This window comes from Rhyacophila brunnea, unplaced genomic scaffold, assembly GCF_057557595.1.
Source record: "Rhyacophila brunnea isolate RB1 unplaced genomic scaffold, BYU_Rbru_1.0 scaffold_23, whole genome shotgun sequence".
NCBI lineage: Eukaryota > Metazoa > Arthropoda > Insecta > Trichoptera > Rhyacophilidae > Rhyacophila > Rhyacophila brunnea.
Window position 1 is genome coordinate 19,147,482 of NW_028232893.1, and position 17,373 is coordinate 19,164,854.

The window sequence follows — 17,373 nt, forward strand, 5'->3', positions numbered from 1 at the left end:
ATATTGAGAAACACTCACTGTCATATATAGGAGATTCATTACATTGTAGTGATTGTTATATGTGACAGGGACAACTTGCTGAATAGTATCGTACCCTTTGATAAATAATATTTGAAAAGGTGAATATATATTTATATACACATGTGTTTTTTTATTGTTTTTATATTGACACTTCTGTATACACATATTTTCCGATTCTTATTTTCTTCTCAAACACTTTTGGTTCACCCGGCAATGCCAGACGTATGAACTGACTACTAAAGAATCTGCAATGTGAAAAGCTGTGCAGCTAATTTTAAACATTAGCCGCTGAAATGTTTTTATCAGGTTCACTTATATAAGTAAAAGCGCTGTCTTCATAGTAGACATATTTTTTTCAACATCTTTGTTAATCATGCTTTCAGGTTAAGCCGTCTTCCTTCATTGGACACCCTGATGGTGGATCAGCTCGGTTGTATAATAATTGCGCAGTACGACAGTCCTATGAGTGACGTCATCCTCAAGAGGTTCAACTCCATCACGGTGGAAGCGGGAAGCGCAGCGTACGGTACCAGCGGAGGTATTGATGACAGAAAACAGTACAGGTGACATACCCCATTTCTTTCTGAGTTAATAATATTAATATGAAAAATAAAAATGATTTGAAAGGGCGGGCTAGTATGAATTGAGGATGAGGGGAACTGACTTTGAAGTTGTTGATTTGATTACTGTCAGGATCCCAGGAATATGCACATGGTTGTATAGGCCGATAGGGATTGAAAATATTATAAGCGTTTATTAGTTGTATCAGTTGTAATATAATATGATTTCATTGAGATTTTGAAAGGGTAAAATAATATTACTCAGTAACCAACCATGAGGAAGCCTGTCACCTCGTCATATTACTTATTCGTATTGAATAACTTACAGTCTACTGCAGGAGTAAGAGAAAGTGAAGCTGTGAATCTCCGTGCTTTGAACTAAGATATATATTCCTCTTGCAGTTGTGAAGTACACTCTTTGCACAGTAGGATAGATTAACAATGAGTACAATGAGTGCTCAAAAGAATAATAAAAATTGTAATTTTCATGACAAATGGGAAATTCAGTTGTTCTTTGCGATGGTGAAAGGTTATTAATGTTGTTGTTTAATTTGTATCGCCTCAGTGCCCTTAACCAAATATAATATGTTTGTTCAAGTTAAAGAAGAAGAGACAATGGTAGAGTGTGAGTAGATCACTGCCTACTTGAAGTTTAACATGCCTGTATTATAATATCATCACATAATTGTCATCGTTCTGTTTCTAGACTTGTATCGGGCGCTGTGATCAATGCACTGGCCAACATAGCCGCAAACGTATCGGGAGAGTCTCGCATGATGGACCTGCTCAGCCGACTTCTGGAGTTGTTTGTGCAGCTCGGCCTGGAGGGAAAACGGGCCTCCGAGAGAGCCCCCAACGCCCTCAAGTCTTCCAGTAGTGCTGGAAACCTCGGTGTCTTGATTCCTGTCATTGCTGTGAGTTCATACATCAATTCATTGAATATTAATTGTAGAGCAGTTGTTTTTCAATGTACAATGAGAATGCCGTATAAAGGTTGAAAATGATAAATTTAGGTGCGTATACGGGTCTTGGCCTCCTCCAGCATCTGCCTCCATCCAGTTTTGTCTAAATCTGCTTCCCTCCAGTTTACGATGCCCAAGATCTTTAAATCCAACTCAATACTCTCCCTCTATCCGAATGTCAGTTTATTTTTCATGCGTGACTCGTGGCCTAGCCAGTTATGTGTTATATATACCCTGTTTACACGTGCATGGATTTATTGCTGACAGTATGTATTATTGTGGCCACAACAAGAAAATGCACATGTACACATATTAACGTGCAAGTTGCAATATTGCATGAATGGATCGCAAAAGTTCAGAAGCTTCTGAATTTTCATGCAATAATTGGTACTTACATGAGCAGTAGAATGATAGAGGCGAACCTGCCGGATGAAATGCGAACTACACAGCACAGAATATTTTGACATTTACCGATTATCTACGAACCTGTCACAAAGCACCATACAATGACACATCGCGTCTCGCGTACGCTTGAAGAATGAGATTGGACAGACAGTCAGCACTTTCACGTGTAAACAGTTATTATCGCGATAGTTTAAAATATAGGTACACTATTGGTGCAAGTAACTCCATTCACGTGTACAGGCGCTATTATGTTGGAATAGATGTGCTGATTCTTCATTTTTTATCTTTGTCACTTCGACTGGGCATCGTGCTCATCCAATGCTATAATTCACCTTGCAAAGTCCTATAAAATCTCTTGTTCAGTTATTGTCATTGAGCAAGATAGTGGCGCACCCAGGATTTAATATTGGGGGGGCCCAAGGAGGAGAATGTAAATTAGTCCCATAGGCTCTTTTTTTCTTCACAGCCTAATTTCTCGTTTATCGCCCTTTTGTCTATTGCACTCGGTGTGCCTACATCCCATCCTAAAATGGGCCCTCAGGCTAGGATATTTGGCGGGCCCCCTACCTACCGTTAATATTAAAGGCAGTGTGAAACACTACATTAACATTTTTCAAATTATGTTTTAGTTCAAACTAAGGGTACTTATACAGTGAATTATTGGCGATTTTTAATACATCTACTTTAATAATGGAGCTGTCGAGTATCGACACATAATAATCAAAAAATATATTGCACATTTATATAATTAAAAATGTTCATGGTCATGAAGTATAATAGCACTAGCAACAGGCGACTTTTTTTTACTATTAAAGCTAATTTATGATATGTGTTTATTTCACTTATCTGGTCAACCCGACACGCCGGGCCCCCCACACCCCGGGCCCCCAGGCTAGAGCTCTGTCAGCCCTCCCTAGCCATGACCTACACCACTCCGGAATTCAGGTGGACACCGAGAATTTTTTGACAGTTCCATTCGAGATTGGGTTTCTAAAAAAACCTGACATTAGTGTTTCGAAATTTTTGTGTTGGAAATTAAAATCTAAGAAATTTTTCTAAAAGGGTGCTGGAGAATAATTACAAAACAATTTTTTGCCATGTTTTTATTTGTCTAAGGCCAAAGGTATAGTTTAATGGCTTTCAATTCCAATGTTTAAAATCATTCTGATAATTTTCATGTTTGGGGGGTGCCAGGGCCCCTTGCCCCCCCCCCTGGGTGCGCCATTGGAGCAAGATGATGACGTATGTTTTCTGTTTGAAGGTTCTGGTGAGAAGACTGCCACCGATCAAAAACCCGAAAGCCCGTCTCCACAAACTCTTCAAAGACTTCTGGCTGTATTGCGTGGTCATGGGATTCACAGCCCCAGAAGCAGGTAATATTATGGCCCTCCGCTATGCATTGAGTAGAGACAAAACTAATTAACATGTATTAAAGATGACATAGTTTTTTTGATGTCTATTTGTTCCATCTTACAGCAAATTATTTATTGTTAATTTGTAATAATAATATGTGTATCATTTTATTTTTTTGAGTAATCAACGCAGTGGAGTTATGCAAAATGGCAAATTTGGGGGTGTTCCTCATTTGAAAACGGAAGTGCGATTAGCTGCACTGGAGGGGATTGTTAGTTCACAGTTTTTAACACGTGGACAAAAAGTTCTTGTTCAACAATAGCCCTTAACAATCTGTAGACTTTGTAAGGAACTTATATCATTATAATGCCCAATCTGTTCACATCATGTCAATCATTACAAATGTTAGTATTTTGCAACGTTTTTCTTAGCTCGAATTCTTATTTGTCCGGTGGTTCTTTGTCTGGTACAAATCTTGCAATCGATTTTTAACTAACTTCCCGACCAGCTAGACATTTGAAACTTTAAGAGCTTATCAGAACACGATGCCAATGCATTTTTTTTAATACTTTTAGCCATCTTTAAGTAGAATTGAATTCATTTTCAGTTAATTCTGTTTTTTATGAAAAGTTATTTCGACAACATTATTGGTTGCTAGGGGGTCTGGGGTTCTAGCAAGTAAATTATTAATATATACGTGCTTTACTATGGAAATCAATATGACATGTCAAAATGACATTTCAGTATTATTTCTATCAAGTACAAATTTTTTTGATCGTTTAAGCTAGTCAAGTCAAGTTTATATGATTCAACTGAAAATTTAAAAACGTATATAAAAAGTTCTTTTTATCTTGTAATTATTTAATGATTCTTTTGTAAGTAGATTTTTTGCAAAACTCAACCATTCTTTTTACAAATAAAAATATAATTTAATACATTACTTATGATAATAGTAAACAGGACTTTTTTTTACATATTTTATATTTTTTCCATTCATTTTAATGTTCACTCACCTTTTCTTATTCTCTTCTTCTATGTTGAATATGGTCTCCCTTGAAATTGTTTTCAACAACTTTCCACAGGCGTTCGCAAACGTGAGTTCAATGTTGTGTAGCCCCGAACATGCGTCACAACCACCGTAATACTGTTTGTCTTTCACCCCGTATTTAATAGTCAATGTCGCCCCGTACTTTCTGGTATTTGTCTTTATTCTGTGAAGTGTTGCCACATTGTAGAATACTATTCTTTTTTAGAAGTTTTTCAAATATTGATAAAAAAATATATTGTCGCTAACTTATCATGTTTTTCAATACCCCGTGTGCTGATTTTTTTTATCCTTTTGGTTTTAATGTTTTTTTCACGATAGTCTGAAAATAGTAAACATTTTTCCCCTTAGATTTCACATGAATAATCACTTACATAATGTGAGAAACACCTCAGAGAAATATATTATGTTGCTTTGTATTTTATTATCCGGTGTCAGGATCTCTCCAAATTTTAGTTATAACGTACTTGCACTTGTTAATAATTTAATATACTATTTATGGACATAGGTTTTATTCCCACTGGGCATCGTATTTTTTGCAGAAGGATATTTTCTAGTGGTTATTTATTTCTCTGAGGTGTATTCAAATTGTGTATGTTCAATAAACAATGTTACATTCTTAAATCTTGTGAATTATTCGTTGAATAAAAAAAAATAGTTAAATAAGTCATTTATTTATTGGACAGTCTTATGCATTTATAGAACAAGTAACATTATCATGAAATGAATTACAAAGGGATAGAACTATACGAGGCGTTTGTTTCCAAATACTGAGTAGTAAGTAATAAGGAATCATTTGTGAATATGACTTCATTTACAGAATATTAAAAACCTCATTTACAATCGTATATATAACTGAGTCGGTTTACTCAGTTTGGCACTTATGTTCGTTCAATTCTTAGCGCCTCCATTATTGTTATTTTTTTATTTGTCCATTGGTTTGTGAATGCATGATGCGGTCCAATTTATCATACTCTTTCTTAGAATCACAATAATTATGTAATATACATAATAACATACTGTTTCAAAGAAAATTAAATGGTAATCAATGATATTATTCAGACAACCTTTATACAAAATGTTGGAGTTGAATCTTTGAAATGCGTAACTAATCGACTGTGCAGACAATTTTACGCACTGTATTATTGAAGGAAGTAATTAAAGTTGTGATTATATTGAGATGCACGTCACATACTGTCACGCTATCACGGCGACAATTTTAGTCTATGGTTTCGTCATTTGCAGAATATTTTGAACGATCACCATCTCTGTATATTCAATGATAGAGAGCGTCAACTCTAATGTATTAGTATTTTGAATTATTATTCATTATTCATGCTAATTTCAATTAATTTTAAGTTTCTACGTGTGCCTACATTAAAGTTGCTTGCGATATTATATCCGTAGATAATATTTTGAACAGAACCCAACCTGCAGACCATAGATAGTAGACAACATTGTTGTAGAAAATACATAGTGCCAACCACTAAAAACAAAAAATACGCAATTTTGACATGAGTCGAAAATGTGTAGGCATGTAGAAAATGATAAAAAAACGTTCATTGAGTCATGCAGGTGTCAATGCAATGCAGTGCAGTACAACAAGAGGTGACCTCATTGTTTTTCTGGTGATTTCAGCAGATTTTGCCAACTGACAATATTCATTCAAAGGTTCAAAATGTGCTACGGGATGGGAGCATCAGTCTGATAACATTTTTAACATCAAGAAAAACGACATTACGCATTTTTCCCCCGTAGCGGCAGCTTACTGTGACGTCACGTAATAGTACGCGACGTGCATCTCAATATAATCACAACTTAATAATCACTATGACATTGCAAACAATTTTATTGCTTTTGACCAATCTGTTTCACCACAAATAACGTTTTACTAACATGGATTATTGTATCCCCTTTAGAATTTTGGGTTTATTGCCAATTGAATGAGTTCCACATGTGAATTTTTTTTATTCATTCCTGAACAATACAGCAACCATAATATAAACAAAAAAATGGTAAAAAAGTCAGCCAATAATATGACATCGGCTTGAATCCATGCATCTTTTTTTATGCGGGTGGGGATTCATGTGTTGTTTTTTTATATCAATTTACATTTATGTATGTTTGACAGTGGTGAAGAGTGGAAGTAGGCTACGGAGATCCAACATAAATAGTGCACATTAAACTTTGTCAGTCATACTTATTTGTTAAAATTCAATTGACTCTGAAAAATATCTGAATTTATTATGAAATCTGCTTGAATGACTCATTTATGGCAAAATTGAACTTAAACTACACTGATTCTGAAGTCCAGCATTAGTTTTCAAAATATATTTTTGTCAAAATGTCTCTTATGCCCTTTTGTCTTGGCGATCTTGATATTGAGTTACAAAACCTTTGCAATCTCTAGCCAAGACTAATGAATTTGAATATTATTTTAATCACTTTGGGTAACTTTGACCCGTCAGTCAAACTTTGTCCCACATTTTTTTTATTATTAGATATAGTGCACTTCGGTACCTACTGTGATGGCAGACGGTTACAACTGCTGTTTTTTTCACATTTTAAGTTTTCTTCCATAATATGTTCCATATTGTGCATTCTTTGATGTGGCAAAATATTAGAGCTGCAACTTTATTGGTCACAAAGTAACGTTAAAATATATTTGCATCTGACCAAATGTGAAAAAAAGGTAGATATTTCTGCTTAAAATGCAAGAGAAATAAAAATTCGATCTTAAAAGAATTTATTTGAGGTTTGTGTTGGGATGCTAATTCCCCTTATTTTGATATAAATTAATTCAAAATATCTTATAAACTAATGCTTGTCTAGACTGATTTCAAAACTTTGTTTTTGCTCTTCTGTAAAAGTGTGTAAACAGCAGTTGCAATCACAGCACCGACTTATTTTTTATAAATATCACTGTCTTCATGTATTTCAGAAAATATTTGGTCAACCTATATTAACTATTTAATTTCTTTGACGAGTGGCGAAAAGATTTTTTTCTTTGGAAATGGTTACTGCTTCTTTAGCTTCCCGGTAAATGGCACTGTCAATTCCTCATATAAAATATATTTTTAATTAATCCGAAATGTTTGGCATCAACTACAGTAATATAGAGTTGTCACCGTTGAATTAATTTTGGTTTTAGAATATAAAACTTAACCAATTAACACCCTTGTACGATATATTATGTTCGTAGTGTTCACCTAATAATACAGGATTGGTTATTAGGACTTCACTATACTATTCAAAATGGAATTTTTGATGATATATCTGATGTTTCTTGACGATTTCCCATTCAATTATGCTTATTATTATCAATAAATTCGACAGGGCTCTGGCCTGCAGAATGGTACGCCGGCGTCAAAGAGATAGCAGTGAAATCTCCGAATCTGGTGTCGCAGACGCAATCCCGTTCGGAGCTGCGCGGTTTGGAATTTACATCAGCTGTGCGAAACGACTCGGTGTCGCAGAATGAGCTCCAGGAACTCAAAACACAGATTCTCAACTTGCTGGAGCACCCGCCTGACGTGACCGCCTACGTTAACAAACTCAGCTTCGCACAGTGTACTTATCTGCTCAGCGTTTATTGGCTGGAGACTTTGAGGTGAGCTTTCAAACTTCCTGGCATCTTTGGTGTCTTTTTTTTTGGCATCCTAACCAAAGAGTTTGACTATAACTAGATCCAGCTTGATAGAATTTTACTAATTTGCACATTGGAGAGCGAATGTGTTTATGTCTCATTTATCTTATGGCTCAGCAGGCTTATTCTAACATATTACTTAACATCCAAAAAGAGCTAATTGGGATAAATATATCACATTTATCACTTTACGTATTCTGGCGGTCAATTATGTAAATGAGTTAACCGTTAACTGTCAAAAAGTGGTATCTTTCAACAGCCTCTCTCTTGGCCATGTTAATTTTGAGAATGAGACAGAGTATGTCAATTTTACATATTGAGAATTGAGATGCAAGATCTGACTGTTTTCAAATATGATTATGTCACGTCCGCCATCTTAATTTATAGTTCCCCGCCAGCTGTTAAATATCGAGTGGTTAGTAGCAGCTAGTAGTAACATAATATTTGTTTTTTTGCAATTTATATTCGTGCTGCAATCGCAATGACATGACTAATAAAATTATAGATTATGTTGATATGTTTGACGTTTCAACACAAAATTCTTGAACGTACTCGAATTTTACCGACATGTCTACCTACCTAAATTTTTGACGTATTATGAATTTACCAATTATTGTAGATATCCGCCGATATCCATCGATAACCGCCTTGTGTATGGAATGCCTTCCGTGTTAATTTGGACCATTAAAAATAACAGAAACGTGTTAAAGTGATAACCGTTAAGAATAGTCCTGCTGGCAATTAAAGAGCATACTTTTGAAGTAGGCTACATCGAATCTGCATCTTCCATATATAAAAGCATAAAAGTGGGATTAAAGAAATGTATTTTATATTTCTCTACTTTACAGGAGATGCCAAACATAAGTAAATTTCCATTCCACTGACATAAACAAGAAAGTGTTTTCAAAAGATACGCATTGAACTATCTTTTATGTGATGAATTTTTTGATCTCTCTGTCACTTAACATAATATGTTATTTTATATCCAGTACCATACGTAACGCAAAATCGCTACAAATTGAGGTATGAATTGACTCTAAGTGTGATCTTTAACATCTTTGGGTTTTTCAGAGTATCCAATTCCCCCGAGCCGAGTCTTCAGCCGATCTTGGAATACCTGAGTGATTCCGCTCTGCAGAAGGATAAATTGGGAATGTGGCAGTGTGTTGCCAGGTAGGTGCTTTATTTAATTGGATACAATAATTGTTTTTTGCTTTACTTTTAATTGAGAAAAATTTAAACAAAATAAGTTTTCAAAACACTAACCTATAAAGGAACCAATATGTCAGAAAGATGTCAAACTAAAGCCTCGTCTGGACAAACATATGTAGATATTATAAACAAATAAACGTTTCTGTTTGTAGCGTTTGGTCGATAAAGAGAATGATTTTTATAAGAATTGAATGATAACTATATTTTTATTTACTAGAAAATGTGTGTTGACTGTAGTGGTGAAGAGTGGAGGTGGTAGGCTGTTAACCCTTAGACTGCGTATGGCATGTAAACATGCCATGGACTTTATCTCGTATTTTTGACCAAACTAGAAGAGACACTTGTGGATAATATGCTTTAAAAATTAGTTCAAACCTTTAGGTAGACATATCAGGCAACATATCATAAAAATGTCAAGTAAAACACAAGGAAATATATTTTTGAAAAGAACACTCGTTATTCAGTTGTTTGAATCGCGCGCCATTGCGAAGACGGGTGTACTAGATGCGTCACCAGGGTTATCAAAACAAAACATTGGTCATGCATCGAAAAGTGTGCATCGATAATATTTTTATTTACCTTTTAATTAATTATTATGATTACGTTAGTGTTATGTATTTTTTCTTAGTGATTTGTGATCTCGAAAGAAACATATTGAAGATTTGTTTTTAGTATTTTTTGTCATTATAAATATATGTGAAATAATTATTTCACCCGCCAAAATGTCACTACCACATAATATTATCAAAGAAAAAATGCTGGAAAATATTTTATCGATGCACAGCTCTCCAGTTGTTTGGCTTTGTTCATTGTTCCATGTTTGATATTTACATTATTATAATGGGTAATAATTTATATTTTTTATGTGCCACGAAACTGTGTTAGCTCTGTTCAAATGCCTGGCGATTATTCGACAGGCCCTTTGTACAATTAAAAAGCCGATGGCGCCTCATAAATTATATTATAATAGTATTTTAGCAGTGCGGTAATTATTTTTAGTGTTTTATTCTCCAAAACATCCTAATGAATAAGTGGATGACAACATTATTTTATGGTGACGAAAATAAATATAGGTTCAGAATTTGAAACGGTAATAAAATTTGAGTTTACGACTTACTAAATGCGATAAGCGATAACCCACTGATTGTGATTTAGTAATATATCTGTCATAGACCGTAACCAACTACACGGCAGCATGTATTCAACACAGCCCTGTGTATAACAAATACAAACGCGTCGAATTGCTCGGTAGTATGTGTAGAAACCATGTATGTGAAGACTGGACGGCCGCCATTTTGAACGCGCGGTCAAAGCTTGGATAATTTTTAGCGTCTTCACTTTCTTCGATTTATTTTAGTGAGAATGTAACGAATATAGTTTATTTCTTGGTGCATTTGGAATAACTGATATATAGTTCATCTAGTAATCTATTTTTTAATTTTGGAATCGATCTGTTTTAGCTGTAGTGACCGTTTTAACAGATCAGTTGACTGAAAATAAATTCCCGCGAAAATGGCTCGCAGCGAAAGGGTTAAGATCCGACATAAATGGTGTATACTAATTTGTCAGTCATACGTATTTGTTTTCATTGAACTAAGAATACAGATTGCAGATAGTGTTGGTTAGTAGGTTAGTGTGCGTTGGTATAATTTTTAGCTGTGAGGAACTATGTAGCATCTTGTCACTTCAAAGCGAAGTTCTGACATTGGACATGGCTCAGCTACGTGCTACAGATGTCTCTAGAAAGTCTCAACCTAGTTTGTCTTTTTTCAAGCCTACCAAATTCCAGCATCCTGGTAGACTGCTAAATATCATCCACATGGTGTATATGGCAGAGCTATGAGACGATGGCATGACCTGACAAGATGCAAGAATACTGTGAAGAACAGAGATTCTTGGAGATGCTGTGTGATAATATTTTTAATTTGAAGTCTTGGTTGGTAAAATTTCCAGGGTAGGCGATCGCGTGTTCCACATGTTCTTGGAGTGCATGTCGAACAAGGCGCGTGACGAGGCGAGGGAACGTGAACTGGAGAGCCACGCGCAGTTGCTTCTGGTCAACTTCAATCACATCCACAAGCAGATCAGGAGGGTGGCCGATAAATATCTTGCCGGACTTGTTGACAGATTCCCGCATTTGCTCTGGAACTGTAGGGTGAGTAGAATTTATTTAAAAACAATAATCTTATTTTTGGCATTGTACCTATACCCCGGGTGGGATTTGGCCTCCTCTACTGGCTTGGCTCCTGTCCGATCTTCTCCACTTCCATTCTGTTCCAGTTCACTTAGTCCATAGATTCTGTATATGTTGAGCGTTCCTAGATGTAATCGATCAATTACCTTGTATGTAGTGTGCAATTATATGGAAAATTTTACACAACTGTACTTTTTTTAAAGATTCTATATTTTTAAAATAACACACACACACACGATATTATTTTCATCCATCACCTGCGAGAAGTAAATAGTAAGTAGGTACTGAGTAAATAATCAAAAGCATCCCCAAAAGCTAAAGTCAGGTGGGGCTCATCAACTGGAGCCTGTTTTATTTATTATACATTTAATTAAATGAATACAAATACGGAATACTGACTATGGATCAATATTATTATCTTATAAAAACAATCACTAATCAAAGAGTAAATAAAAGCCATTCAAGCCATTTTCACTCGTATTTCTTATTTTATTGATTAAATTTGAGTCGGAATTATCTGAAATAATAACAATATTGTTTAGTTAACACGGCTAAATTTTATATAAAAAATATTGTTATCCATAACGTTATTTTGAAACATGTTCCTTATTTTCGCATACCTACCTACCTATTTAGAGCGTTTTTATACGAAGGTTTAAGCACGGGTGTCTTTGTGTCAAAGGTTACTTTATAATTATTTAAATTTTATGAAATGCATTGGCGAACTCTAATATGCTATACTGATTTTTGAAAACGGCGAATTTTATTAGGTAATTGAAAATGTTTGAATTTTATTCATTGTAAAAGATTTTTATATTTGTACTTATTGTCTACGCTTATAATAGCGATTTAGCCATATAATAGCAATTTTTCCATGATTGTCTATGCTCAAAAAGTGTCGCTTAGATGCTTTCAAGTATTGACTAAAAAAATCTGACGTTTCTCTGCGGTGTACTCTCGGTAAATTGAGCCACTTATTCTAATTACATATGTATAATGTACATTCTCTTGTAGGTCCTGTGGGCGATGCTGGACATCTTACAAGTCCTGTCATTCAGCCTGCAGCTGGATGCCAATCAGGAGACTCCCGTACTTCGAGTTCCATCCACCGATCTCACACTGCAATTGCAGGACACATTGGAAGCCAGAGAGGTAAGTTTTCTAAGTCATCTTGAGATCTCGGTAATTTATTCTATGTATGAAAAAAATTGTTTAAGCAATTTTATTGTATTGTTTCAGAGCATCGTGAAAGATTTTGCAGACCGCTGCCAAGGAATCGTGCAAGAGGCCATGAAGTGGGCCCCGCAGTCCACCAGGTCACATCTTCAGGAATATTTAAATCAGGTACATAAACTTGTGATTGTCAAACTTTTTCGTTTCGTGGTGCCTTTAGTTCAACATTTTCCCAATTTACGAAGGCATTGAATAAAACAACCAAAAATATTTAATGATACTTGAAAGTGTGGCAGACGAAGCAGACCAGATTATTAATTTAATTTTTAAAGTGATCATTGCAGTCATGATAATATAAAATTATATGTGAAGACATCGGTAATAATCGCCAATCTGGCCTGCTTTTGCATTCAGAGGTCTGATGTCAACATGAGATCTAGTCTTCGGTAGGATGTTGGAATTGCGGCACGAGTGGTTGGCATGAAGATGATGAAAAAAATCCTTTTATAAACAGCCTAAATGTATGAAATTGAATCAAAACCTTTGGTTTACTAATTAAGTTTGCTACAAGTGACTTCGCGATTTGAAAAGACTACTTCACACTTCTACTATGACATTCCACTACAATTTCAAATTCACCAATTTGTTGATTATGTACCTAATAAGACATCTATTTAGACTTGCTTGCTTAAATGCTTTCAATTGGCATATTCTCTGGAAATGGATAACATTTAACAAGATTAGTATTTTGTGGTTCTCCAAAATTGCATTGTCTTGTCGAGATTTTAACAATATTAATTAAGAAAACTTGGAAATGTCTAGTAGCTTACAATTTTGGATCTCTGCTGTGGAGCAAATTAAGACCCCTTTTCAACACTGTGGATTTTACTTTTGATAAATCTGACCATAGACTTTCGCAACCGGTAACTAGATTGTCATTTTTATGTGCTGTGCTCAAATGCTAAGGTCCCAGTATGCCGTACGATTGGTTGAAATTTGTTTTCAAATATTCAATTGTAGGTCCCCAACTCAACGCTGTGGCATCACTCGGGCCTGGCCCTGGCCACGGATTCCCTACTGCAAGCAGACGGGCTGAACCAGATAAGCGCTCCCCTGTCCAACACGGCGCTGGAGAAGAGGCCGCGCTGTGTTAAAAGTGACAGCTCGCGTTTCGTCAGCGTTCTCAGTGTCAGGAGTCGATATGCCGGAGAGGTTAATGAAAATATTATTTCTTATTTTTCTCTCATCCACCATATTGTGGTGCACAAAAATGGGTTTTTATACCGTCGTAATATAATTAATGATTAATACAATCACTGCGTACCTTTTAATTAATTTTTAATTACCACGTTTAAATAACATGCTAATTGCATGTAATGGCCATTTAACGGGGACACGGCAGCCGTGTCGTCTGCATCCAACATCAAAGTTATTTTGTATCGCACCAGCAATTATTGTAGTCCAATGAGTAAGGCACGGACTCCCCATTTAAGGGCTATGTGTTCATTTCCCGGTGAGTTCACAATACATTCATGTAGTCTGAGTGTTTCTATGATTGTTTCACTAATATTATTACACTATTACATTGGGTCTCATGTAGTGTAAAAAAAAATGGTCAAAATTGCAAGCATTTTAACAAAATTTTAGATTCACCTAATCAGACTGTTCCATAGATTATTAAATGTGTAGATCAGGGGAGGGCAAACTTTTTGAATGGAGGGCCAAATTCAAGAATTCTAAATGAGCGGCGGGCCGCAAGTAAAATACCATTTTTAGATATACACTATTATCACAAAAAATAAACATTACAAAAAAATTAATGAGAAGAATGAAACTGTTGTACATTTCTTAACATTTTTTTAAATTCAGGTGTTAATTTTGTAGTTGATATTCTCAAAACTGCTTGTAAATGGGCATCGGAGATATTTTATCGTAAAGAATTTTTATTGAGGTTCATGATCGAAAATGTTTGTTCGCATATATGGGCTGATCTAAAAATAACGAACATTTTTCTTGCATAATCTTTAAGTTGGTCGAATTTGTCTGAATTAAGGGCATGTAAAATTTGGAGATTTCTTCACGATGATGCAATTCTCTTAAATCAGTGTCACACTGCAAATCAGTAATCTCAAGTTGTAGCTCTGTCGGTACACTATCAATATCTATTGAAAATGGATCGCGTACTATTGCTAAACTTGTCTCAATTTTTCGGAAGTCACCAAATCTTTGTGAAAAATCGTCATTCAGAGCTTTAATAATTTTACCATATTCTTCAAATTTATATTCTGGTATATTCAGCAACTTCAAAGTTGGAAAGTGGTCCACGTTATTATTCGATATTTGTTGAAGGAATAACTTGAGTTTTAATTGAAATCCATTCAAACTTTTTACCATATCATGGGCATATATTTATTTTCCTTGCAACGCGGAGTTACAAGTATTCAAATGTGTCGCGATGTTCAACGTAGAAATTAGTGGTTACATAGTGTGAGACGAGACGCAAGGAAGACGTACTAAGATAATACATTAACGAAACAACAAATTCTTCAAATTGTAATCTATTTTTAATATCTTTTAAAAAAATATAAAAAAGTTATTTGTAATCAGAAGTACAATAAATGATGGCGGGCCGCAAAAAAATACCCGGCGGGCCGCAGTTTGCCCACCCCTGGTGTAGATATTTCCAACATAAACCTTGAAAACCACGGCTAATGTAACTGTATTCAACCAAGATAAAAAAAATTGTGTATTCGCCATGAAATGTTTTTCATATATAACTCCCTCTAAAAATTCATATAGAACTCCCTCTAGTTATAATCCATACTATTTGATTTAATGGTTTTCCTGGCAGTCGTGAATAACTATTATTTATACAGATATTAAGGTACTGATATCCGATGTTCGATTAATAAGCTATTTCCATTAAGAACGCGTTAATTTATCTCAGGTTGCTGGAATGCTAGACGACCCCGACGAAACAGTCCGCAATCAAGTAGCAGATCGTGTGGCCGCGAGTGTGTGGTTGGCGGGTGGCAAGACCCGGACGGCAGACGGCAAACCGCTGGTCCTACCAGGGCTTAAGCCAGGATCCGTGAAAGGGGGTGACGCTGCCCACAGGAAGGCTTTGTGGCGTGCTACTGCCCTCCTTATCACCACGCCTGGTTTGCACAGGCAGCTCTTGCATGCCGTTGGTGAGTCCATCAAAATGTTTTTATATTGGTGATTCATGTGATGTGCACAAAATCACTTAATTGTTTTAACATTTAATACACTATAATATAACACTGGTCATTTCAACATTGGCTGTTGTAAACACAATTTCCAATCAAATTTCAGTGCCTAGTTTCAGGGTGTCTGTATTGATGTAGTGTTTTGTCCAACCAGATTGAACGTTAACCTACAACTATTACCCACCTCAATTGGAAATACGTGAAGAAGACGTCACCAGCTGCTGCCTTCTTGATGAAAGCTAGCTTCATTTTAAAAATATCTCTTTATATTCTGAGGATGGTGATCACTAAAATTGCAGATGTTGCCTACAATCTCCTTCTATCTATAGTGATCTTGTTACTTCAGTCGCTTTCTTGATGATGTAGCTCCATCTAGACAGTGCAGGCCCTCTCTATCTTCTCCCTCCAACACCATCAGAGATCACCCTTCTCTCCAAGCTGCTTGAATCTCTTCTTTCTTCTTGCAGTTGACCGAGAGACGTTTTTTGATGCTAACCTTTTATAGTATGCGGAGCATTTATAGTCCGCCAGTAAAAATATACTAATAATATACTAATACCCATTTTCTATAGGGAAACAAATCAAAATTTCAAGGTTTTGAGTTAATAATGCCATTCGATGTAGAAACTTCTTCAAAAACTTCTTCAACGAGTCATAAAATCGATTAACCCCTTCTGGGATAATTATTAATTCAATTATAAACGGGAATGTCTGGGTCGATTATTTGTTTAATTGTAAAATTACATTGTGTATTGCTAAGTTCATTTGAACTAAATAGAAAATAAACACTTACTTCAAAAATGGCTTTAACATTGGAATGAGAATTTGTACAAAATTTTCAAACAATCTTAGAACAAGGTATTTTGACACTCAACTTTTGCTTTGCTCCAGTCACAGAGGTATTTTATTTTATTCAGGTGAATCGCTTGCCTAATTGCATCTCGTTGCTTATATGTTGTGTACTATTCCTTTGAAGGCGTTCCATATTAGTGGGCCATTGTAACTCGATTTTTATGATGGAAAATTTATCAGGTTTCAAAAAGTTTGCGTTGTAAAGTTTCTTTGTAATATTTCAGCATGGTCCCAAGTTGAGCTGTTCACGGAAGATGGCATGAACTCAACGCTGGAATGCTGGCAGTGGCTGATCACCGCGAGGCCTGATTTGGAACTGAGGTAAAAATAAACATAAAACATTGATCGCTGACAAGTTTTATGTAAAATGATTATTTGTTTTTGCGCTCAGTATCTACGAAATTTGTCAGCGTACATGAGTGTGTTTTGTTGGTTAATCGGACATGGATTTTTTTTTTGTAAAGACGTTTTGTAAAAACGAAAAATGGATGTTAGCCACATGCTCAACCTATTAGATATTTGCCAGACCCAAGATTCGAACCTGGGACCCACGACATTATACATTGAAAACCTGGGTTGCAAAACATTTAAATCAATACCTTTTCTCATGTTTGGGCGAATAAGGGTTAATGGTGCACAGTCTGGTCCTTTGTCAGTTAGACACAATGATAATCCGGAGGTCTTTTTCTACTCCGTCCAGCCACCAGAGTTATTTTCTCC

At 35.5% G+C, this 17,373-nt stretch overlaps 1 protein-coding gene across 1 annotated transcript in view; it reads left to right on the forward strand.

Moving 5' to 3' along the window:
- Positions 1–17,373, forward strand: part of Pi4KIIIalpha (phosphatidylinositol 4-kinase III alpha) — a 70,943-nt gene that overhangs the window by 34,673 nt on the left and 18,897 nt on the right. Inside the window, exons 11-21 of the mRNA XM_085950379.1 lie at positions 405–584; positions 1,288–1,495; positions 3,210–3,321; positions 7,683–7,956; positions 9,064–9,165; positions 11,158–11,359; positions 12,413–12,550; positions 12,638–12,742; positions 13,592–13,783; positions 15,519–15,762; positions 16,878–16,974. Coding sequence (XP_085806505.1) covers positions 405–584; positions 1,288–1,495; positions 3,210–3,321; positions 7,683–7,956; positions 9,064–9,165; positions 11,158–11,359; positions 12,413–12,550; positions 12,638–12,742; positions 13,592–13,783; positions 15,519–15,762; positions 16,878–16,974 — 1,854 coding nt within the window. The remainder of the gene's footprint in view (positions 1–404; positions 585–1,287; positions 1,496–3,209; positions 3,322–7,682; positions 7,957–9,063; positions 9,166–11,157; positions 11,360–12,412; positions 12,551–12,637; positions 12,743–13,591; positions 13,784–15,518; positions 15,763–16,877; positions 16,975–17,373) is intronic.